The 24,511-nt window shown below is 45.5% G+C and overlaps 1 protein-coding gene across 1 annotated transcript in view; it reads left to right on the forward strand.

Annotated features, from left to right (window-relative positions):
* The first annotated feature begins 16,510 nt into the window (after positions 1 to 16,510).
* GNL2 (G protein nucleolar 2) overlaps positions 16,511 to 24,511 on the forward strand; it is an 84,264-nt gene continuing 76,263 nt past the window's right edge. The window contains exon 1 of the mRNA XM_077481804.1: positions 16,511 to 16,702. Within this exon, the coding sequence (XP_077337930.1) occupies positions 16,639 to 16,702 (64 nt within the window). The 5' untranslated portion in view covers positions 16,511 to 16,638. The remainder of the gene's footprint in view (positions 16,703 to 24,511) is intronic.

Genomic DNA, 24,511 nt, shown 5'->3' on the forward strand with positions numbered 1-24,511 from the left:
CTCTCCCCAAAACATCAATGATGTTCTTCATTTTATTTTTTACATGATTGATGTTTTGTTGGATAATTTCCAAATCACGATTGCACCCCATTATCTCCCCAATCAAGATCTGGGTCCTTTCACTGGTAAAACGGGAATCTTCTTCCACATCACCTACAAAACAAAGCAAACAAACACACCATGTAATAAAAATATGGTGATATACATTGCTGAGCTTACCAGAAGCTGTGTTCTTCGACACTCACCTGTTGTGGTGACAATTTGTCCAACCTCCACAATCTCTCCTTCCTCCTCCTCCTCCTGCTCCTCTGTTTCTGCTTTTGGAAGTTGCCCTTCTTTGGGAGGGGTGTGGTCCCTGGTGTCCTCATACTTGCCGAGTCTTCTCTCCCCTATGAGAATGTAAACAAAGAATAATTAGCACACAGAGGGCAGAAATAGGAATCTGAAACATTGCTTGGAAGTGTTGTACAATTGTGTTTTTGGGCTGAGTTACAAGGTGAGAACATTATTGGGTACACTTTGTTAAGCTGGAATACTTCCCTGCAGAACGATGTTTCTTACGAACGAATGAAACCATGAACTTGAAAGTGGCCATTTTAAAATGCACAACATGAAATCAAAGCACATGGAGCAGTATGCAAGCAAGAATAATGATATGAACACACGACAACTACTTACTTTTTTTAAGAACACGCTTGATCCTTATGTACTGCTCGTGCTCCCTCAGTTTTAGGTCTGACCAGCGTTTTCTCAGTTGATCCTTGGATCGGCGTACCCCAAAATTCTTATGAAGACTCTTCACAACTTTATTCATGATCTTGGCCTTTCTGATATTTGGGTTTGGGTAAGGTCCATACTTCCCATCATAGTCGGTCCTGTTCAATATGTCGACCATCTCCAACATCTCTCCAAAAGACATATTTGAGGCCTTAAATCTTGTCTTCCTGGATCGGGACGTTTCAGGCTCCGGGCTTTCCTCACCCTCCTCCTCATTAGTGGAACTATTATTAGTGCGCACCTGTGTTCTCTCCGCCATGTGCTCTCCCCACTGCGCCAGAAGTGAAGGGGCGGGGAATAGTCTGGAAAGAACGTCAGGGGCGGGAGGAATTTCACGCATGCGCACTGTATATAAAAAACAACACGCGTGTATCGTCCGTACGATCTGGGAAGAGAGTGAGGCGCGGACGTGACGAACATGGAAACGAAGGTAAAAAAATTTTAACTTGGTGCTTCACTAGACTAGACTGCTTCTATCTAGGCCGATGTTGGGACAAGATTAGGAGGGTTTTTAATGGCATTATTAGTATTTGAGGGTTTGTCTTGTGTTGTGTCTTGCAGACAATATGGATCCTTTCCAAAATGAAAATGTTATGGGGCTATTCCTAGAACTGTACATGGAGATGCCCTGCCTGTGGCAGTTCCACAACGAGTTTTATGCCGACAGAACAAAGAGGAACGCAGCTCTGGAGAAACTGCTTTCTTTGGTGCGGATCATGGTCCCCACGGCAGACATGGCCTATCTGAATAGGAAAATTGGGGCCATGCGGATTACATATTTCAGGGAGAGAAAGAAGCACCTGGAGTCCTTGAGAGCAGGAGATCCAGATGCCGTTTATTCCCCCAGGATGGTTCACTTTGACAGGCTGCATTTTCTGGTAGACCAAGGGGTACCCAGGCCACCACTCAGGCCACCATTCTCCAGTCTTCCTTCAAGGCATCCTTCACCCCCAGCTGAGGCTTCTGATGTCCAACCTGGGCCTTCCAGGCAGCAACATGTGGTGGGGCCCAGCTTGAGACAGGTATTGCATTGTTGAACATATTTCTTGTGTTACATTTAATGATGTTAACTAGATGTTCTTATTGATCAGTAAGTTGTGATTTCTCAAAGTGGTTTACAACTCAAGAGACAGTAGTGACCAAAAATGATTGGGACGGGAAAGAAAAATGCTGGTCTCAGAATGATAGTCTGTTCTATTTGGTAACATTCAATTAGCAAAAGCCAGGAGCACAAAATGTTGTGATTGGTGATCAAAAAACTAAAACTATGTCCCCTTTTCATACACAGGAAGACCTCAGTCGGGGGGAGGTTGTGGCAAGTGGCAGCCAGGAGGTCGACCAATGCCCTCCTTCTCCTCCTGCCCCAACTACAGGAGCCGAGCCACAGCCTGGAAGGATGCCTGGTGGGAAGTGCCCAAGGAAGACGAGAGAGTGATGGCCTGGGTTCAGTCTGGTCTACCAGAAGATGCAGCCTCTTGAAGATCCACATCCTGGGGACATAAATGGCATCTGAATTTCCTGTTCTCTAGGACTTCCGGACCAGACTTCTCTCCCTGAGATATCTACTCCTCAGGCCACAAAGTTTTTCTATTCTAATTTGTTCATGTCTGCCCTGGGGGCCAAAGGCTGCACCAAAGTAAGAAGTTTCTCCAGTGCTGCGTTCCTATTTTTATTTTATAGCGACCAAAATAAAGGTTTTTTTTTGTTTGATGAAATACTTGTGTAATGTGTTTTCCTTCCAAAAGGCCAGTTTATTTGTGAGCAGGCAGGTACATTTCAAAAATACAAAGTGAAATGAAATAACAAGGGGTACCAACACTAAACAAACTCCTGTAGATTAAAAAAGAAAAACCAAGGATAAAACATAAAATAATGTTGTTGTGGTAAGTTTACACACAAAAAACACCCCAAAAAAAGGAGAAATTAGCAAACTGTCTTTAAAGGAGATTTTTAGGAATTAAAAATAAAAAAGCATCCAAAAAAGAATAAACCAAATCTAAAATTGTGTAGATGTGATGCAAACTAAAATTGTATTGCTGAAATGGTTAAAAAAGAGTAATGAAATACCTTCGGGAGAAGTGTGTGTGACTATGAACATCAAAAGAAGTTCGTTCTTGCAGCATTGTAAAGAACAAGAGAATGCGCTTGATGAAAGAATTTTTAACATTGCAGCGTGACGAATGTGCTATATCGCTTACGAGCAGTAGTTTTACCTGAACGAGCGCTTCCGTGTTGGAATTTGAATGTGAGCATGCGTGGCACCTTGTCCGTCGGAGTAGGCTACACATGATCCGAGTATGTCCGATCGGACCAGTTGGTCGGAAAATATTTCCAACATGTTGGAAAACTTGGTCCGACGGATATTCTGACGGAATCAGTCCGATGCATACCACACACAGTCGGATTATCCGACGACACGGTCCGATAGGACACATTCCGACGGATTTTCCGACCGTGTGTACAAGGGCTTAGAATGACCCAGTCAAAGTCCAGACCTAAATCCAATTGAGAATCTGGGGCAAGACTTGAAAATTGCTGTTCATAGACGTTCTCCATCCAATCTGACAACTTGAGCTATTTTTCAAAGAAGAATGGGCAAAAATGTCACTCTCTAGATGTGCAAAGCTGGTGGAGACATACCCAAAAAGACTTGCAGCTGTAATTGCAGCAAAAGGTGGTTCTACAAAGTATTGACAATGTATTTTCTCCACTGAAGGTGGTGCTCGACCACAGCAGCATTGCAGTTGGAGGGGAAGTCAGGTATTGACACTTTTCACAGATTTATTTGCAAAAAAAAAATGAAAACCATTTATCATTTTCTTTCCACTTCACAATTATGTGCCACTTTGTGTTGGTCTATCACATACAATCCCAAAAGAATACATTTACGTTTTTTGGTTGTAAGATGACAAAATGTGGAAAATTCAAGGGGTATGAATACTTTTTCAAGGCACTGTATATATTTTTTTTTTGTTTCAATGTTTTTATTAAGGTTTTACATAGTACATGAAAGTAAACATATGTCTATACAATAATATGCATATGCCTGATAATACTGCAAACTGGGTATCAATAAAAATATATATAGAACCATAACAGTCTTAAGGTAAATCTTTAGATAGGCACGTTCCTGCAAATCACAGGTACCTTGGGGGCATATCGGGTAAACATATTGAGAAAGTAGAGGGACTCCACTAGACGTGTGTCAAGGGACCGGGTTCGCCACCTAAGCACCAGGTCAAGTCATGGTGTGGAGGTAGATAAGGTGCGATATTCTGCAGATTCTTTAAAGTGGATCCAGCAGGCCCATATCTTATGGAACTTTGTTGGGGAGTCTCTTGCTTGTTGTATTAGATCTTACATTTCAGCGATTCTCCCAACCCTTTCTAACCATTCAGAAATGCAGGGTGGGGAACTCTCTCTCCAATGTATGGGTATACAGAGTTTGGCCGTGTTAATGAGATGTAGTGTGAGAGACCTTTTGTAGGCCAACTGGGGCAAAGACGTGTGGTGGAGCAAATATTGTGTTGGCTTGAAATCTCGTGTGTAGGCCGTTATATGGGAAATAGTGTACTTCCCTCCAAAAGGGCTGTATCTGGGGGCAGTCCCACCATATGTGGAGAAGCGTTCCTTGGGCCACATTGCAACGCCAGCATAGAGGGGAGCTACTGGGGTGAAACTTAGGAATTCTGTCTGGGGTCCTATACCATCTGGAGTATATTTTAAAGCTGCTCTCTTGTGTGGAGACATTTAAGGAGCCCTTGTGTATATGGGTAAATAATTGTTCCCAATCTTCCTGAGAGAGATCTGTATTAAAGTGGTTGTAAACCCTTAAGCCGCGTACACACGGGCGGATTGTATGGCCTTCTTAGTCCGTCATACAATCCGACGGACAGTCCGTCCTACTTTCGAATGAACGGACTTGACCACACACGGATGCACAAACAGTCCGTCGAAAGCTTGCACGATGACGTGTACAGCACGTACGACGGGACTAGAAATAGGAAGTCCAATACACAGCAATGCAACCTTTCGCCGTGTAAATCCTTTCTGAGCATGCGCCATTCTTAGTCCGTCGAACTAGCCTACTCACGAGCGGATTGTCCGCTGAAACCAAAGTATGACGGACAGTATTTAGAAAAATCCGAAATACTTAGTACGCCAGACTGCACGCTGAAAAAGTCCGCTGAAGCCCACACACGAGCAGACTGTCCGCTGAAATGTGTTTCGACGGACTAAGTAGGCCATACAGTCCACCCGTGTGTACGCGGCTTTACAAATCACTTTGACCTACAGGTAAGCCTAGATTAAGGCTTAACTGTAGGTCCAAGAAATATCTCCTAAACCTACACGGTTTAGGAGATATTTACCAAAAGACAGGCACCGCTGTCTACGGCGCATGCAAAGTAGTCCATTATGCTTTACCTTTGCAGGGAATCAAAGAGGAAGTAAACCCATTAGGGTTTACTTCCTCTTTAAATTCCCTTTCCCATTTTTGGCTAGTAGCGTCATTTTTGGGATTCATATTTGTGGATAGTAGGGAATACATGACCGAGGCCATGTGTCTTTGGGGTTCCGATCTGGTGCATAGCTTCAAAGGGTGTCTGGTCTCTGTACCAATGAGAAAGCAAATTGGGGCTGTTTAAGAAATGCCTGATCTACAGGTACTTGAAGAAGGGGCTATTCCTGTTGGGGTGTTGGGAAATCAGGGTTTGAAAGGGAAAGAGTTTTCCTTTGTCAAAAAAAGCTTCTGCCCTAAGTAAAGATACCACCGGAGTGCCAGTTGTATCAGACTCTGTGATCCCTGGGGGGAAATCCGGATTGTTCAAAAGACCTGTAGAGTAGAACCAGTAAGGGGGTGGGCCGCGCTATCTCTTGGTATCCTATGTGGACTGATCCACGGTAGGTGGTAACAGTAGGTGGGAGACCACTTCCTCAAGTTTGATCCAAGCTTTGGTTTCGATGTAAAGGTACCAGTCAACTATTTGGGCCAATTTTCATGACCAGTAATATTTATGGATGTCGGGGAGGCCGATTGCGCCCTTCAGCTTAGGAGTAACTAATTTGTCCCACCTTACACGAGGTTGTTTAGAAGCCCAGATGAATTTTATTTTAGACACATTTGTTTGTATGTGGTGAAGAAAGATACCGGTAGCTTAATCGGTATAGTCTGAAGGAGGTAAAGGAGTCTGGAAAGGATATTCATTTTCCCTATTGCCGCTCTCCCGAACCAAGAGAAGGAGCCTTTGTTCCAGTTCTGAAGATCTTTTTGTATAGTTTTAAGTATGGGAAGAAAGTTCCTGGAGTATAGGTCCAATAGATGCACTGGTAGTTGATAGAGATGGACGAACTTCCGACGGGACATTTCGCGAACGCAAACCACGAACGAGGCCAAAAGTTTGCGAACCGCAAAGTTTGCGGTGGGCCCCATTGACTTCAATGGCAGGCGAACCTTAAAAACCTACAGGTCATATTTTCAGCCACAAAATACTTACTAGCTGTGCACACATAGTCCCACCACATGGTCACTGACATAACACATGTATGAAGTGAATCTGGAATCGACAACTACAAGTATTCTTTTTTTATCTGTGAAATTTTGACAATTCAGGACTGAGGATCGCATGAAGGCAATGGAGGAGAGTAAAGGTCAGGGTAGGCTATGAAGAGGGTGCAGGAGATGATCACCAGCACCGTGATAGAGAGAACTGACACAAGCACCGTGATAGAGAGGACTGACACCAGCACTGTGATATAGAGCACTGCCACCAGCACCGTGATATAGAGCACTGACACCAGCACCGAGATAGAGAGCACTGCCACCAGCACCGTGATATAGAGCACTGACACCAGCACAGTGATATAGAGCACTGACACCAGCACCGTGATATAGAGCACTGACACCAGCACCGAGATATAGAGCACTGACACCAGCACCGTGATATAGAGCACTGACACCAGCACCGAGATATAGAGCACTGACACCAGCACCGTGATATAGAGCACTGACACCAGCACCGAGATAGAGAGCACTAACACCAGCACCGAGATAGAGAGCACTGACACCAGCACCGTGATAGAGAGCACTGACACCAGCACCGTGATAGAGAGCACTGACACCAGCACCGTGATAGAGAGCACTGACACCAGCACCTACAGGTCATATTTTCAGCCACAAAATACTTACTAGCTGTGCACACATAGTCCCACCACATGGTCACTGACATAACACATGTATGAAGTGAATCTGGAATCGACAACTACAAGTATTCTTTTTTTATCTGTGAAATTTTGACAATTCAGGACTGAGGATCGCATGAAGGCAATGGAGGAGAGTAAAGGTCAGGGTAGGCTATGAAGAGGGTGCAGGAGATGATCACCAGCACCGTGATAGAGAGAACTGACACAACCACCGTGATAGAGAGGACTGACACCAGCACTGTGATATAGAGCACTGACACCAGCACCGTGATATAGAGCACTGACACCAGCACCGAGATAGAGAGCACTGCCACCAGCACCGTGATATAGAGCATTGACACCAGCACAGAGATATAGAGCACTGACACCAGCACCGTGATATAGAGCACTGACACCAGCACCGAGATATAGAGCACTGACACCAGCACCGTGATATAGAGCACTGACACCAGCACCGTGATATAGAGCACTGACACCAGCACAGAGATATAGAGCACTGACACCAGCACCGTGATATAGAGCACTGACACCAGCACCGAGATATAGAGCACTGACACCAGCACCGTGATATAGAGCACTGACACCAGCACCGAGATAGAGAGCACTAACACCAGCACCGAGATAGAGAGCACTGACACCAGCACCGTGATAGAGAGCACTGACACCAGCACCGTGATAGAGAGCACTGACACCAGCACCGTGATAGAGAGCACTGACACCAGCACCGAAATAGAGAGCACTGACACCAGCACTGAGATAGAGAGCACTGACACCAGCACCGTGATATAGAGCACTGACACCAGCACCGTGATATAGAGCACTGACACCAGCACCGTGATATAGAGCACTGACACCAGCACCGTGATATAGAGCACTGACACCAGCACAGAGATAGAGAGCACTGACACCAGCACCGAGATAGAGAGCACTGACACCAGCACCGAGATAGAGAGCACTGACACCAGCACCGAGATAGAGAGCACTAACACCAGCACTGTGATATAGAGCACTGACACCAGCACTGTGATATAGAGCACTGACACCAGCACCGTGATATAGAGCACTGACACCAGCACCGAGATAGAGAGCACTGCCACCAGCACCGTGATAGAGTGCACTGACACCAGCACCGTGATATAGAGCACTGACACCAGCACAGAGATATAGATCACTGACACCAGCACTGTGATATAGAGCACTGACACCAGCACCGTGATATAGAGCACTGACACCAGCACCGGGATATAGAGCACTGACACCAGCACCGTGATATAGAGCACTGACACCAGCACCGAGATAGAGAGCACTAACACCAGCACCGAGATAGAGAGCACTGACACCAGCACCGTGATATTGAGCACTGACACCAGCACCGTGATAGAGAGCACTGACACCAGCACCAAGATAGAGAGCACTGACACCAGCACCGTGATATAGAGCACTGACACCAGCACCGAGATAGAGAGCACTGACACCAGCACCGTGATAGAGAGCACTGACACCAGCACCAAAATAGAGAGCACTGACACCAGCACCGTGATAGAGAGCACTGACACCAGCACCGAGATAGAGAGCACTGACACCAGCACTGAGATAGAGAGCACTGACACCAGCACCGTGATATAGAGCACTGACACCAGCACTGTAATATAGAGCACTGACACCAGCACAGAGATAGAGAGCACTGACACCAGCACCGAGATAGAGAGCACTGACACCAGCACCGAGATAGAGAGCACTGACACCAGCACTGTGATATAGAGCACTGACACCAGCATCGTGATATAGAGCACTGACACCAGCACCGTGATATAGAGCACTGACACCAGCACCGAGATAGAGAGCACTGAGACCACACCAGCACCGAGATCGAGAGCACTGACACCACACCAGCACCGAGATAGAGAGAGAGCACTGACACCAGCATCGAGATAGAGAGCACTGACACCAGCACCGTGATATAGAGCATTACGCATATATTTCTGTCATTTTCCATTTATTTTCATTACGTATATATTTATTATCAGCATATGTTTATTTTAATTTTAATTTTTATTTATTATCATCTTTTTTCACTTTTTACATATTTGCACAAAAATTTGGTATACATACAACTAATTGATTAGTGAATATTTGTAATTAGCACAAAACAGCAACAGGTGTGCGCCGTGACTACCCCCTTTGATATACATATATCACTTTTACTGCCCACTGGGTGAACCTTCTGATGGCCTTCAAGCATGTAACCCGTGGCACCCGTATAGATTTGGTTTTACTGCCACGGATTGCATGCAGGCCTGGCTCTTCTTCTCCTCCTCCTACTCCATCCTCCTCCCTCTCCTCCTCGGCTGACTCCTCCTTTTCCACTGCTAGCGTCTCTTCCGCTGCGCCGCCCAAGCTCCCCAGAACCTATTCGACATACCAGGTGAGACGTTGCCACGCTGTGCTGTGTCTGTTGTGCCTGGAAGCCAAGAGCCACACTGGCCCTGCACTCCTTTCAGCTTTGCGTTCACATGCAGATCAGTGGCTAACACCGCTCAATTTGACAGTTGGTAAAGTGGTGTGTGATAACGGTGCCAATCTGCTTAGCGCATTGAAACATCGGACGTCCGATGACGAAACGCGTAGGGCGTGGCCTCAGGTGTATCCACTCGTGCATAGCGGCGGCGGTGAATACAAACAGATTGACACTTACATTTGATGAATTGAAATGCCGGTTTTTATCCCATACCATGTGAGTAGTTTTTAACAAATAATTAAATAAAAAATCTTTTATATACTGGATCACACTATGTCTGCCCCATCTTACTTTTTATGAGGAATTCCCTGGATACCTAACCGGACCAGCCATACATAGCGACACAGGGGCTCACACTGTGAAGGCACTGTAACCCCATAAGGGGATGGGGAGCTGGTGAGTGCGGATTACTGCCTTTTACACCACAATCGCACCGGTTGTTATCCAGGAATCTTGAAGCACATTGTCACTTTCGTTTAAGAAGAATTTGTATTTAAGAAGAACTTTTATTTAATTTTTTTATTTGTTTTAATGAAACTTTATTGTTTATGGTATCCTGATGTTGGACTTTTAATATTTTTCTGCATGTCTCCACCTAGCGATTTTATAATCGCATGAAGAGTGCGATTACATTTTGATAATTTTTTGGCTTCTCAATATATTTTTTAGGTATTTTTGGAGCACTAGGCACTTTTCAATAAGCACTTTATATTAATGCTTTGCACCACACACTTTTTAGGAGTATTGAGCACTTTATTTAAATATCGTGCACCAGACATGGAATAACTTTGCCCATATTGTTAGTGAATTCTTGGGTCATTACGCATATATTTCTGTCATTTTCCATTTATTTTCATTACGTATATATTTATTATCAGCATATGTTTATTTTAATTTTTATTTTTATTTATTATCATCTTTTTTCACTTTTTACATATTTGCACAAAAATTTGGTATACATACAACTAATTGATTAGTGAATATTTGTAATTAGCACAAAACAGCAACAGGTGTGCGCCGTGACTATCCCCTTTGATATACATCTACGCCATTCACCCTTTCAGCGTGATTTCAAAGGTAGTGGCAGCCCCTGTTCTTACCACTAGGGTATTCATTTGATATTTTGCAATTTTTCATAGTTTTCTTTCCATTTTTTTCCTAACTTTAATCACTTTACACTCCACTGCGTTTTGGGATTTTGTTTTTTGTGTATTTTTCAACACACCTAGGGTCCATAGCGCACCTTTACCCCTTAGTTTTTTCTAGTAAAAGTGATATACCTTCCTTGTCCATGTTTGCTAGACCACGTGTCTGTGGTCAGATGTATCTTGGCACCGACACTGTGTGCCAGAGATACATTCACTTGCCGCTGAACATGGCCATATAGCTCTGGGATGCCCTTCTGTGAGAAATACTTCCATCCTGGGACCTTCCATTGTGGTGTTCCAATGGCCACAAATTTTCAAAAGGCCTCCGAGTCCACCAGTTTATATGGCAGTAGTTGGCGGGCTATCGGTTCTGACAAGCCAGCCGTCAACCGTTGGGCAAGAGCGTCATCATTTTTTTAGGCTCGAACATTTGGCCCATGGAAGCCTGCCTTTTTCCAGAAAATTGTGAGGATGTCATGATGGAAGGTGGAGTGGAGGACAATTGTGAGGAGAGAGGAGAAGGAGAAGTAGAAGTAGAAGACGAGGCTAGACGGTGAGAGCCTGGAGTGTGACTTTGTGGGTTCCGTTGCTCCCACTGGGCTCAGTGATGGCAGCTCATGTGCCTTCTTAAGGTGGTCATCCTAAGGTGAGTGTTGGGCTTACCGCGACTTATGCGTTGACTGCAAAGATTGCAGATGGCAACACTATTGTCAGCAGCGGACACGTTAAAAAAAGCCCACACTGCGGAGCCATGTGTCGGCGTCCTGGGAGCGCCAGATGTGACCGTACATGGTTGATGCCTTGCTCCTGATACATTAGCAGTCTGTTTTGTCCCTCCTGTGCAATGTAAGTTCTTCCTGCTTCTCCTCCCTATCTGCTGGTCCATATCTCCCTCTGAACTCCCCTCCTCTTCCTCTCTTGTGGGCACCCACGTGACATCACTAGACACGTCATCATCAATGTCACCTTCCCCACCGCTATAATTAGAGATCTCAGAGTAGGCAGCAACACCGGGGACCAACCTCCTCCTTGGGCTGATCTGGGTACTGTCATCAGACTGCTGAGTGGCGGTTGTTGCTACCTCCTCTTCCTGATCCAATGGCAAGAGTGGCTGCGCATTGGAAATGTCTTGATATGGATCGGAAAATAATTCCTGAGACTCAAGCGGAAGGTATATGGTGGTGGTGGTGTTGGTGGTAGTGTCTTTAGGGGTGCACATAGCAGAGAGTGAAGAAGAGGGTGCAGATCGAGAGGAAGAGGAGGGTGCAGAAGAGTAAGGCTGAGTGAGCCACTCAACCAAGTCTGGTGCGTCCTTTGACGTAATCGCACGCACCTTCTGCAATTTGCCACTTTGGCTCAAGCCTGTTGCTCCTGCCCTACCACCCCTGCGGAAGGGCCTGCCTCTTCCTCTGCCTGTAATATTTTAAATGACCCTGTGACAAAAGTCTCTAGAGAAGTGCAGTATGTATGTGGAAGAAGGTATATAACACCCCGCTTCAATCTGTCGTTTTTGGGGGCCACTGGCCTATCACACCAGTTATAATACTTTTTTTTTATTGCGTTTGTCACTCTTTGTAGTATCACTGCAGAACCGCTCAGCAGTCACAATGCTGCACAGTGGAAATGCACGATACTATGCTTTCTATATGTGCAAGTATTTAATACGTGTGTTACCCACCTATATACTGCACACCAAATAGTACACCTATACCAGTCCTTAAAAGGACCTTTGTGGACCTAGTAGCTAGTGATTTGCAGACTGTCCCTCAGTCCCTACACTGATAAAAGACTGCTGCAGAATAGGGCAGCAGTCAGCAGCAGTGCACCAGCACCCTATATATTGTACACCTATACCAGTCCTTAAAAGGACCTTTGTGGACCTAGTAGCTAGTGATTTGCAGACAGCCCCTACACTGATAAAAGACTGCTGCAGATTAGGGCAGCAGTCAACAGCAGTGCACCAGCACCCTATATAGTGTACACCTATACCAGTCCTTAAAGTGGTTGTAAACCCTTACAACCAACTTTGACCTACAGGTAAGCCTAGATTAAGGCTTACCTGTAGGTCCAAGAAATATCTCCTAAACCTACACGGTTTAGGAGATATTTGGCGAAAGACAGGCACTGCTGTCTACAGCGCATGCGCCGTAGACATCGGCGCGCAGGCGCACTGAGCGCGCCGCGGTCAATGGCGATATGCCGCAAATGGCGGCTCCCGTGCGCATGCGCGGGAGTGACGTCATTGCGGCTTCGCCGAATGACAGCGGCGGAGCAGCGAGACCCACCGAGAAGATGGATGCGCCGGACTACAGAGGACAGCTGTGACTTCGCTGGCTCCTGTGTCAGGTAAGTGACACATAATGGACTACTATGCGATGCATAGTAGTCCATTATGCTTTACCTTTGCAGGGAATGAAAGAGGAAGTAAACTAATCAGGGTTTACTTCCTCTTTAAAAGGACCTTTGTGGACCTAGTAGTAATAGCTAGCTAGTGATTAAACTGACTGTCCCTGCTCCATACAGCGTCCTGTCCCTACACTGACAAAAGACAGCTGCAATCACCAGCACAGCAGTGCACTGAACCCTATATACTGTACTACACCTATACCAGTCCTTAAAAGGACTTTTGTGGACCTAATAGCTAGTGATTTGTGTCACTACAGTCTCTCCCTGCTCCATACAGCGTCCTGCCCTACACTGACAAAAGACAGCTGCAATCACCAGCACAGCAGTGCACTGAACCCTATATACTGTACTACACCTATACCAGTCCTTAAAAGGACTTTTGTGGACCTAATAGCTAGTGATTTGTGTCACTACAGTCTCTCCCTGCTGCACACAGCGTCCTGTCCCTACACTGACATAAGACAGAATGTAAAATGGCCACCAGATCAGGTCCATTTATAAGGTAGGGGGTATGTCCAATTGTCCATGTGCTGAAATGTCTCAATTGGCTGTCCTGTACCCCACGATGGATGTGCCATCATGGGTCAAAGTTCTTTCACACTGTAAACACATATGTCCGCCGGGCGAACAGCGGCAATAGTCCGCCGGTTTGGCGAATCGCGAACACGCAAAATTCGCAGCGAACCGACTGCCGGGCGAACAGTTCGGCCATCCCTAGTAGTTGAATCCCTAGGTAGGTGAGAGCATGCGTGTCCCACCCGAAGGTGAAGTTATTTTGGCAAAGTGACACTATATTGGCATACAGGAATATGTTTAGGGCCCTGAATTTTGCAAAATTAATTTGTAGATTGGAAATTAATTTAAAGAGGTTGTATACCCACATTTTTAACTTTTACCTACAGGAAAGCCTATAATAAGGTTTACCTGTAGGTAAAAAAAATATCTCCTAAACCTGTACGGTTTAGGAGATATTCCCCTCGGTATGCACAGCTGACTGCAGCGGCGCATGCGCACAAGGGGTTTCTCGCCGTCAAAATCCGGCAGCGGCCGAGCGGCCGGACTGAAATCTCCCGCGCGCATGCGCGGGAGTGACGATATCGCGGCTCCGGCCACTCACAGCGCCGGAGCCGCGATACCCGGAAGAAACGCTGAGGGAGCATGTCAGCTCCCTCGGCGTGGATCGGGCCAGATGTCGGGGCCTCGTTCTAAGGTAAGTATTTCATAATGAGCTAGTATGCGGTGCATACTAGCTCATTATGCCTTTTGCTTTGCAGGTTTAAAAAAATAAATAAAAATGTGCGGGTTTACTACCGCTTTAAAGAAGGAGAAATCTTTTATTAGGTTGGGAATTGTAGTGATGGGATCAGTAAGGAAAGTAGGATGTCATCCGCGTATGCTGCTAGTTTGTATTGACTTTTATTTAAAGGCACTGTATATTTAACCACCACCTGCAAGTGCTATAGCTGAAAGATGGCTACAGTGCGGGCCTTAATTGCCGGGAGGGTGTCCATGTACGTCCTCCCATGCATGAGCTGCCTGCGCGCTCCCTGCGGGGCATGTGTGGCAAGCTCTGTGATCACTGTGTCAATAAGACTCAGCTGATCACAGACACGGCCCCTCACCCCGTGATCAGCTGTCAACCAATGACAGCTGATCACGTGATGTAAACAGAAGATCGGTAATCGGCTTTTTTTTTCTTCCGCTGACAGCATGGGGAGAAAAAAAAAAAGTCGATCACTGGCTTCTGTCAGAGGGACATAAGTCCCAAACAGCTAGCTAACAGATGAGCCACTGTTGCCTCATCTATGCCCACCAGTGCCACCTGCTAGTGCCACCTACCAGTGCAAAAGAGGGCCCACCAGTGACACCTACCAGTGCCCATCTATCAATGCCCAACAGTGCCACCTATCAGTGCCCTTCAGTTCTGCCAATCAATGCCCATCAGTGCCTCACCATCAGTGCCACCTATTAGTGCTGCCTATCAATGTCCCCTACCAGTGCCCATCGTGCCACCCATCAGTGCCACCTATCAGTGTCCTTCAGTGCCACCTATCAGTGCCCTTCAGTGCCACCTATCAGTTCCGCCTTATCAGTGCCACCATATCAGCGCCTATCAGTGCCACCTATCAGTGCTCATCAGTGCCACCTAACAGTGTCCGGCAGTGCCAATTATCAATGCCCACCATTGCCACCTCAATAGTACCTACCACTGCCACCTATTGGTGCTTATGAGTATCAGTGTCACCTTAGCAGTGCTGACTTATCAGTGCCTATCAGTGCCCATCAGGGCCACCTATCAGTGTCACCCATCAGTGCCACCTATCAGTGCTGCCTTATCAGTGCCTATCATTGCCACCTTATCAGTGCCACCTATCAGTGTCCTTCAGTGCCGCCTATCAGTGCCCACCATTGCCACCTCAATAGTGCCCACCACTGCCACCTATCAGTGCCCATCAGCGCCGCCTATCAGTGCCCATCAGTGTCACCGTATCAGTGCCGACTTATCAGTGCCTATCAATGCAGCCTATCAGTGCCCATCAGTGCCACCTATCTGTGCCCACCCCATCAGTGTCCATCAGTGCCACCTATCAGTGCCCATTAGTGCCACCTCATCAACGCACATCCATGAAGAAGAAAAATTATCTGTTTGCAAAATGTTATAACTATAAAACAGTTTTGTTTTTTTTTCGGTCTTTTTTTTTGTTTTTTTAAACAAAAATAAAAACCCCAGAGGTGATTAAATACCACCAAAAGAAAGCTCTATTTGTGTGAAAAAAATGATAAAAATTTGATTAGGATATTTTGTGTACAGTGTTGCATGAATGAGCAATTGTCATTGAAAGTGTGAGAGCACCGAAAAAGTGTCCTGTAAGCGGTGGGTGAAAATATCCTGTAAGCAAGTGGTTAAAACAACCCATAGAAGGAAAAAAACATACACTACAGAAGTATGTGATATAAATATATATATATATATATATATATATATATATATATATATATATATATATATATGTGTATATATATATATATATATATATATATATATATATGTGTATATATATATATATATATATATATATATATATATGTATGTGTGTGTGTGTGTATATATATATATATATATATATACTGTGTGTGTATATATATATATATATATATATATATATATATATATATATATATATATATATATATATATATATATATATATATATATATATATATATATATATATATACACACACACAAACAGCATATGTATTCCCTGCAACCTAGGGAAGGGGCACTTGTCCAAATTGACAAACACTGAAGACATTGAAACACTGAGAGAGAAAAAAAAACACACTACTGAGGTGCGATCAAACCCTTCAAGTTTCCTGTTCACATTGCGGAAGGGCAACTTGCCCAAATCAAACATGGCGGCCGAAGTTTACTGTTAGCATGTGATTACCCGGAATGCTTTGCGGCAGCTCGGTCTCTTCAGTGCGGCCTGTAAACAGCTGAGGCTGCTCCTCCGTGTCCGCGTGTGAACTCCTCTCAGGTTCCGAGTCTTTGTACCTGTGTGTGGGACCGGAGAGAACCGCCAAGATGGTGAAGCCACAGTTTAAGGGACGGAGCACCATCAACCCGTCCACCTCCAGCTCTAACCCAGGTGTGTGAGTGCGGGGGGGGGTAGGAAACGTGTCAGTCACAGGGAGCAGACATGATGGCTTAGCCCTCTTCATAGGACACCTCACTGAGCTCACATCCTGCTGACCATGGTATTGATATCTTGTGAGGGAGCCCAGAAGAGCCTGTTCATAGATTAGGGAATAGGAACATGTATGATGTGACCTCAGGAGAGACATTGGGTGAAGTCTTATGTGGGTGAAGGCTTATGTGAAAACACCTCACACAGACATCTGTTTATAATTCCTATGAGAAGAATACAGTTCTATGCCAGTTGTAAAGGAGAGCCACACACTTCTGGTATCCTCAAGGAACCTTCTTGGAGACGTGATCTGATAGAACACCATGGTAGAACTTTGTTCTGTCTCAGCAAACTCCGATGGCAGCCCATGCCCCCCTACAGTGGAAACACCTTTAACCCCTTTATTGCCCCCCAGTGTTAACCCTTTCCCTGCCAGTGTCCTTTTTATACTGCTCAATGTAATGTCACTGGTCCCCAAAAAGTGTCATTCGGGGGTCAGATTTGTCCACCGCAATGTTGCAGTCCCGCTAAAAATTCTGCAGATTTTTGCCATTGCTAGTAAAAGCAAATTAGAAAATAAAAGTGCCTAAATCTCTCCAGTAGTTTGTAGACGCGATAACTTTTGCGCAAACCAATTAACTGCTTGCCGACCAGCTGGCGCATTTTTACTACAGCAGAATGGCAAGGCTGGGTGAAATGACTTTGTCTTTTATCGTTTTGTTTTTCGCCACAAGGGGTGCACGCAATCGCTCGTGGCAGAGCGAGAACACAGTTAGAACACACCTAGGGAACACAGTTAACCCCCTTGATCGCCCCCCTAGTGTTAACCCCTTCCCTGCCAGAGTGACCTTTATACAGTAATAAGTGTGTTTTTATCGCACTGATCGCTGTATAATTGTCAAGTGTCCAATTTGTCCTCCGCAATATCGCAATCTCAATAAAAATTGCAGATCGGAAAGCTACCATTACTAGTTAAAAAAAAAAAAAAAATGACATAATTCTATCCCCCATTTTATTTTTTTATTTTTTTTTATGTACAATACATTATCAGCTTAAACTGAAGAAAAATTGTATATCTTTTTAAAAAAAAATATGGGATATTTATTATAGCAAAAATTAAAGGTGTTTTTTTTTTTTTTCAAAATTGTCGCTCTTATTTTGTTTATAGCGCAAAAAATAACCACAGACGTGATCAAATACCACCAAAGAAAGCTCTATTTGTGTGGAAAAAAAAATGATAAAAATTTGCTGTATTGCAAAAAATGACCTGGTCATTGAGCAGCCAAATCTTCCAGGGCTGAAGTGGTTAATATTAATATATAGTTTCAAATTGTCGCTCTTTGTTTATAGTGCAAAAAATAAAAAGGTGATCAAATGCCATAAAAAAAAAAGCTTTATTTGTCAGTTGAAGTGACAGTGCTGTATCGCAAGAAATGGCCTTGTCATTAACCGCTTCAATACCGGGCACTTAAACACCTTCCTGCCCAGACCAATTTTGAGCTTTCAGCGCTGTCGCACTTTGAATGACAATTGCGCGGTCATGCTACACTGTACCCAAATTACATTTTTATTATTTTTTTCCCACAAATAGAGCTTTCTTTTGGTGGTATTTGATCACCTCTACGTTTTTTTTTTTTTGCGCTACAAATAAAAAAAAAATACCGAAAATTTTGAAAAAAAATGTTTTTTTTGTTTCAGTTTCAAAACTTAGTAAATAAGTACATTTTCTCCTTCACTGATGGGCACTGATGGGGCTACACTGATGGGCACTGATAAGGCGGCACTGATGGGCACCAATGAAGTGGCACTGATGAGGTGGCATTGATGGACACTGATATGTGGCACTGATAGGTGGCACAAATTGGCACTGATTGGTGGCACGGATGGGCAGTGATGGGCGGCACTGATAGGTGGCACGGGTGGGCACTGATAGGTGGCACGGGTGGGCACTCATAGGCGGCATTGTATTGTTATACTGTACTAATGGATGCCAATCAGTGATGCCAATTGTGGGCACTGGCATCCATTATGGGCACTGATTGGCATCCATTGTGGCACTGACTGGCATCCCTGGTGGTCTAGGGAGGATTACCTTTTTCTGGGCATCCCTGGTGGTCTGGTTGTGTCCCTGGTGGTCCAGTGTGGGCATCCTCGGGGGGGCTGTGCTGATCGATCAGCACAGACCCCCCCCCCCTGTCAGAGGAGCAGCCGTATTGTTATACTGTACTAATGGATGCCAATCAGTGATGCCAATTGTGGGCACTGGCATCCATTATGGGCACTGATTGGCATCCATTGTGGCACTGACTGGCATCCCTGGTGGTCTAGGGAGGATTACCTTTTTCTGGGCATCCCTGGTGGTCTGGTTGTGTCCCTGGTGGTCCAGTGTGGGCATCCTCGGGGGGGCTGTGCTGATCGATCAGCACAGACCCCCCCCCCCCCCTGTCAGAGGAGCAGCCGATCGGCTCTCCTCTACTCGCGTCTGACAGACGCAAGTGAGGAGAAGCCGATCACCGGCTCTTCCTGTTTGCACTGTGATCAGCAGTGATTGGACATGGCTGATCACGTGGTAAAGAGTCTCTTTACCGAGATCGTAGTTGCCGGGTGTCAGACTGACACCCCGCAACAACGATCGCCGCAATGCGCGCCCCTGGGGGCGCGCAGAGGCTCATAATCCTGATCACGTCATATGACGTCTGATCAGGATTATGCAACCACTTTGCCACCGTCAATTGCCTATAGGGCGGGCGGCAAGTGGTTAAGGGGGAAAATCCTTCCAGTCATTAACCATTTAAGCCCCGGACCAATTTGCAGGCAAAGGACCAGGCCCCTTTTTGCGATTCGGCACTGCGTCGCTTTAACTGACATTTGCTTGGTCGTGCGACGTGGCTCCCAAACAAAATTGGCGTCCTTTTTTTCCCACAAATAGTTTTTTTTGGTGGTATTTGATCACCTCTGTGGTTTTTATTTTTTGCACTATAAAAAAAATAGAGCGTCAATTTTGAAAATAATTCAATATTTTTTACTTTTTTCTATAACAAATATCCCCAAAAAATATATAAAGAAACATTTTTTTTTCCTCAGTTTATGCCAATGCATATTCTTGTACATATTTTTGGTAAAAAAAATCACAATTAGCGATTGGTTTGCGCAAAAGTTATAGCGTTTACAAAATAGGGGATAGTTTTATGGCATTTTATTAATACATTTTTTTTTTTTTTTTATTGTGACTGCGACATCATGGCGGACACATCGGACATTTTTGGGACCATTGTCATTTATACAGCAATCAGTTCTATTTAAATGCACTGATTCCTGTGTAAATGCCACTGGCAGTGAAGGAGTTAATCACTAGGGGGCGGGGAGGGGTTAAGTAAGTGTGCGTGTTTTTTTTTTTTTTTTTTAACTGTAGGGGGGTGTGGCTTGGCATGTGACGTCACTGATTGTCTGTTTCCTGTTATAGGGAAAGACTATCAGTGAAAGCCACAGTAGGAAGCACGAGGAGAGGTTTGTTTACACAGACCTCTCCTCGTTCTTCAGCTCTGTGACCTGATCATGGGACACCAGCGGCGATCGGGTCCACTGGGCCCGCAGCCATGGTCACGGAGCTCAGGACCGGGTCAGGAGCGCGGCGGCGTGCTTGTGACTCACGGCTGGTCACTTAAAGAGCAACGTACAGGTACGTGCTTGTGCCCAGCTGTGCCATTCTGCCGATTGTATATGTGCAGGAGGCAGTCCTTAAGTGGTTAACCACTTTCCACCCATGCTATAGCCCAAAAGGTGGCTACAGCTTGGACTTCCATTGCTGGGAGAGCGTCAATAGACGTCCTCCAGTGATCACGTTGTGTGCTCGTCAATCTCTGTGATCGTTTAGTCCTTTTGGACTCGGCTGATCAAAGAACTGGGTAAAGGGGCCAATTACAGATGAACACGGAAGTAAACAGAAGCTGGTTATCAACTTTTTTTTTTTTTCTTCCTCACAATCATCGAGAGGAGAAAAGAAAAAGGTAACCAGCTTCAGTTACAGGGACATTAGTCCCAATCTGTGCTCATCAGCACACATCAGTGAAGGCGAAAGATTACCTGTTTGTAGAGCTGCGCGATTCTGGCCAAAATGAGAATCACAATTTTTTTACTTGGCATAAAAAGATCACGATTCTTGCAACGTAAAATCTTTCACATTATACCAAAAAAAAAAAAAAGGACTAACTTTACAGTTTTTTTTTTTTTTTTTTTCCCAATTCATTAATTTACAAATACAATATGACATAAAATATTGCAATAACCACCATTTTATTCTCTAGTGTGTCTACAAAACAATGCATAATGTTTGGGAGTTCTAAATCATTTTCTAGCAAAAATAAATAAATAATAATTTTAACTTGAAACCAACAAATGTCGGAAAAGGTTTAGTGTTTAACCACTTTCAGACCGGACCATTTTGCTGGTAAATGACCAGAGGTCTTTTTACACTTTGGCACTGCGCTGCTTTAACCACTTGCCGACCGCCTCACGCCGATGTACGTCGGCAGAATGGCACGGGCAGGCATAAGCACGTACATGTACGTGATTTGCCTCCCGCGGGTCGGGGGCCCGATCGGGCCCCCGCCCGGTGCCTGCGGCGGTCGGTTTTCGTTCGGGAGCGATCCCGGACGAGGGGACGGCCATTCATTCATGGCCACCCCCTCGCGATCGCTCCCGACGAATGGAAATCCCCGGTGACATCACTTCCTCTCCTGTAATGTAAACACAGGAGAGGAAGTGATGTATTCTCTCCTCCGTGTCGGTATTTTTCGTTCCGACACGGAGGAGAGCGGATCAGTGAGTTGCACCAACACATCCCACACACAGTAGAACATGCCAGGCACACTCACACCCCCCCTTTACCCCCCGATCACCCCCCCAATTACCCCTGCCCCCCCAGTCACAGTGACACCAATGTCATTTTTTTTTTTTTTTTTTTGCATTGGTGTCATTTGTGACTGTAATAACTGTTAGGGCAGTTAGGGTTAGCCCCCTTTAGTTCTAATGTACCCCCCTAACCCCCCCAATAAAGGTTTAACCCCGTGATCACCCCCCGTCGCCAGTGTCACTAAGGCTGGGTTCACATTGCAGCGGTTTATGAGAACGAATGTGATTCGCACCGCACTGCAGTGCAAATCACATCCGATCTCTGTGCGATTCGAGTTCAGCCATTCGCCGCACCCGCCGCACCCGCCACACCCGCCGCACCCGCCGCAAATTCGCACGGGACCCTTTTTTTGGCCCGCAGCAGAATCGGATCGCATGGGTGTTCACACCATGCGATCCGAGTTTGCAGATCGCACTGCGATATGCGAACTGATCTGGGGGTGTCAGTAACATTTCACTGACACTCCCAGCAGTTCGCATAGGGCAGTGTGAACTGCCGCCGGGAGGCATGCGATGCGGGAACCCGCCGCGGATTCGCGGCGTTTCCGCATCGCTCCAGTGTGAACCCAGCCTAATAAGCGATCATTTTTCTGATCGCCGTATTAGTGTCACAGGTGACGCTAGTTAGGCAGGTAGGTATTTAGGTTCGCCGCAGCTTTTTATAGCGCTAGGGACCCCCATATACTACCGCATAAAGCCCCCTGATTGCCCCCTAGTTAACCCTTTCACCAGTGATCACCATATAACTGTTACAGGTGACGCTGGTTGGTTAGTTATTTTTTTATAGTTTCAGGGCACCCGCCATTTATTACCTAATAAAGGTTTAACCCCCTGATCACCCGGCAGGTGTCATTTGTGACTAATAACTGTTAGGGCAGTTAGGGTTAGCCCCCTTTAGTTCTAAGGTACCCCCCTAACCCCCCCAATAAAGGTTTAACCCCGTGATCACCCCCCGTCGCCAGTGTCACTAAGGCTGGGTTCACATTGCAGCGGTTTATGAGAACGGATGTGATTCGCACCGCACTGCAGTGCAAATCACATCCGATCTCTGTGCGATTCGAGTTCAGCTATACAGATAGTATGGCTGAATTCGTGTCGCACCCGCCGCACCCGCCGCAAACTCGCACGGGACCCTTTTTTTGGTCCGCAGCAGAATCGGATCGCATGGGTGTTCACACCATGCGATCCAAGTTTGCAGATCGCACTGCGATATGCGAACTGATCTGGGGGTGTCATTAACATTTCACTGACACTCCCAGCAGTTCGCATAGGGCAGTGTGAACTGCCGCCGGGAGGCATGCGATGCGGGAACCCGCCGCGCATTCGTGGCGTTCCCGCATCGCTCCAGTGTGAACCCAGCCTAATAAGCGATCGTTTTTCTGATCGCTGTATTAGTGTCACAGGTGACGCTAGTTAGGCAGGTAGGTATTTAGGTTCGCCGCAGCTTTTTATAGCGCCAGGGACCCCCATATACTACCGCATAAAGCCCCCTGATTGCCCCCTAGTTAACCCTTTCACCAGTGATCACCATATAACTGTTACAGGTGACGCTGGTTGGTTAGTTATTTTTTTATAGTTTCAGGGCACCCGCCATTTATTACCTAGTCTCACTAGTGTACCCCTAAATTTAGGGGTGTCTACTTTCTAAAATGGGGTCATTTGGGGGGGGGGGTTTGTGCCATCTTGGCATTTTATGGCCTTCAAAACTGTAACGCCCTTAGAAAGCCTGAAGGCGGTGCTTGGTTTTTGGGGCCCCGTACGCGGCTAGGCTCCCAAAAAGTCCCACATATGTGGTATCCCCGTACTCAGGAGAAGCAGCAGAATTTATTTTGGGGTGTCATTTCACATATGCCCATGGCATGCGTGAGCAATATATCATTTAGTGACAACTTTGTGAAAAAAAAAAAAAGTTTGTAATTTTCCCGCAACTTGTGGCAAAATATAAAATATTCCATGGACTCAACATGCCTCTCAGCAAATAGCTTGGGGTGTCTACTTTCTAAAATGGGGTCATTTGTGGGGGTTTTGTGCCATCTTGGCATTTTATGGCCTTCAAAACTGTAATAGGTAGTGAGAAGTGAACTCAAAAAATTACGCCCTTAGAAAGCCTGAAGGCGGTGCTTGGTTTTCGGGGCCCCGTACGCGGCTAGGCTCCCAAAAAGTCCCACATATGTGGTATCCCCGTACTCAGGAGAAGCAGCAGAATTTATTTTGGGGTGTCATTTCACATATGCCCATGGCATGCATGAGCAATATATCATTTAGTGACAACTTTGTGAAAAAAAAAAAAAAAAAAAAAAAGTTTGTAATTTTCCCGCAACTTGTGGCAAAATATAAAATATTCCATGGACTCAACATGCCTCTCAGCAAATAGCTTGGGGTGTCTACTTTCTAAAATGGGGTCATTTGTGGGGGTTTTGTGCCATCTTGGCATTTTATGGCCTTCAAAACTGTAATAGGTAGTGAGGCGTGAAATCAAAAATTTACGCCCTTAGAAAGCCTGAAGGCGGTGCTTGGTTTTCGGGGCCCTGTACGCGGCTAGGCTCCCAAAAAGTCCCACATATGTGGTATCCCCGTACTCAGGAGAAGCAGCAGAATTTATTTTGGGGTGTCATTTCACATACGCCCATAGCATGTGTGAGCAATATATCATTTAGTGACAACTTTGTGTAAAAAAAAAAAAAAAAATTTTTTTTTTGTCATTATTCAATCGCTTGAGGCAAAAAAATAAAATATTCAATGGGCTCAACATGCCTCTTATCAATTTCCTTAGGGGGTCTACTTTCCAAAATGGGGTCATTTGGGGGGGTTTTGTACTGCCCTGTCATTTTAGCACCTCAAGAAATGAGATAGGCAGTC

The sequence above is a fragment of the Lithobates pipiens genome, unplaced genomic scaffold (genome assembly GCF_037356315.1).
Source record: "Lithobates pipiens isolate NorthernLeopardFrog02 unplaced genomic scaffold, aLitPip1_a1.2 Scaffold_16, whole genome shotgun sequence".
Lineage (NCBI taxonomy): Eukaryota > Metazoa > Chordata > Amphibia > Anura > Ranidae > Lithobates > Lithobates pipiens.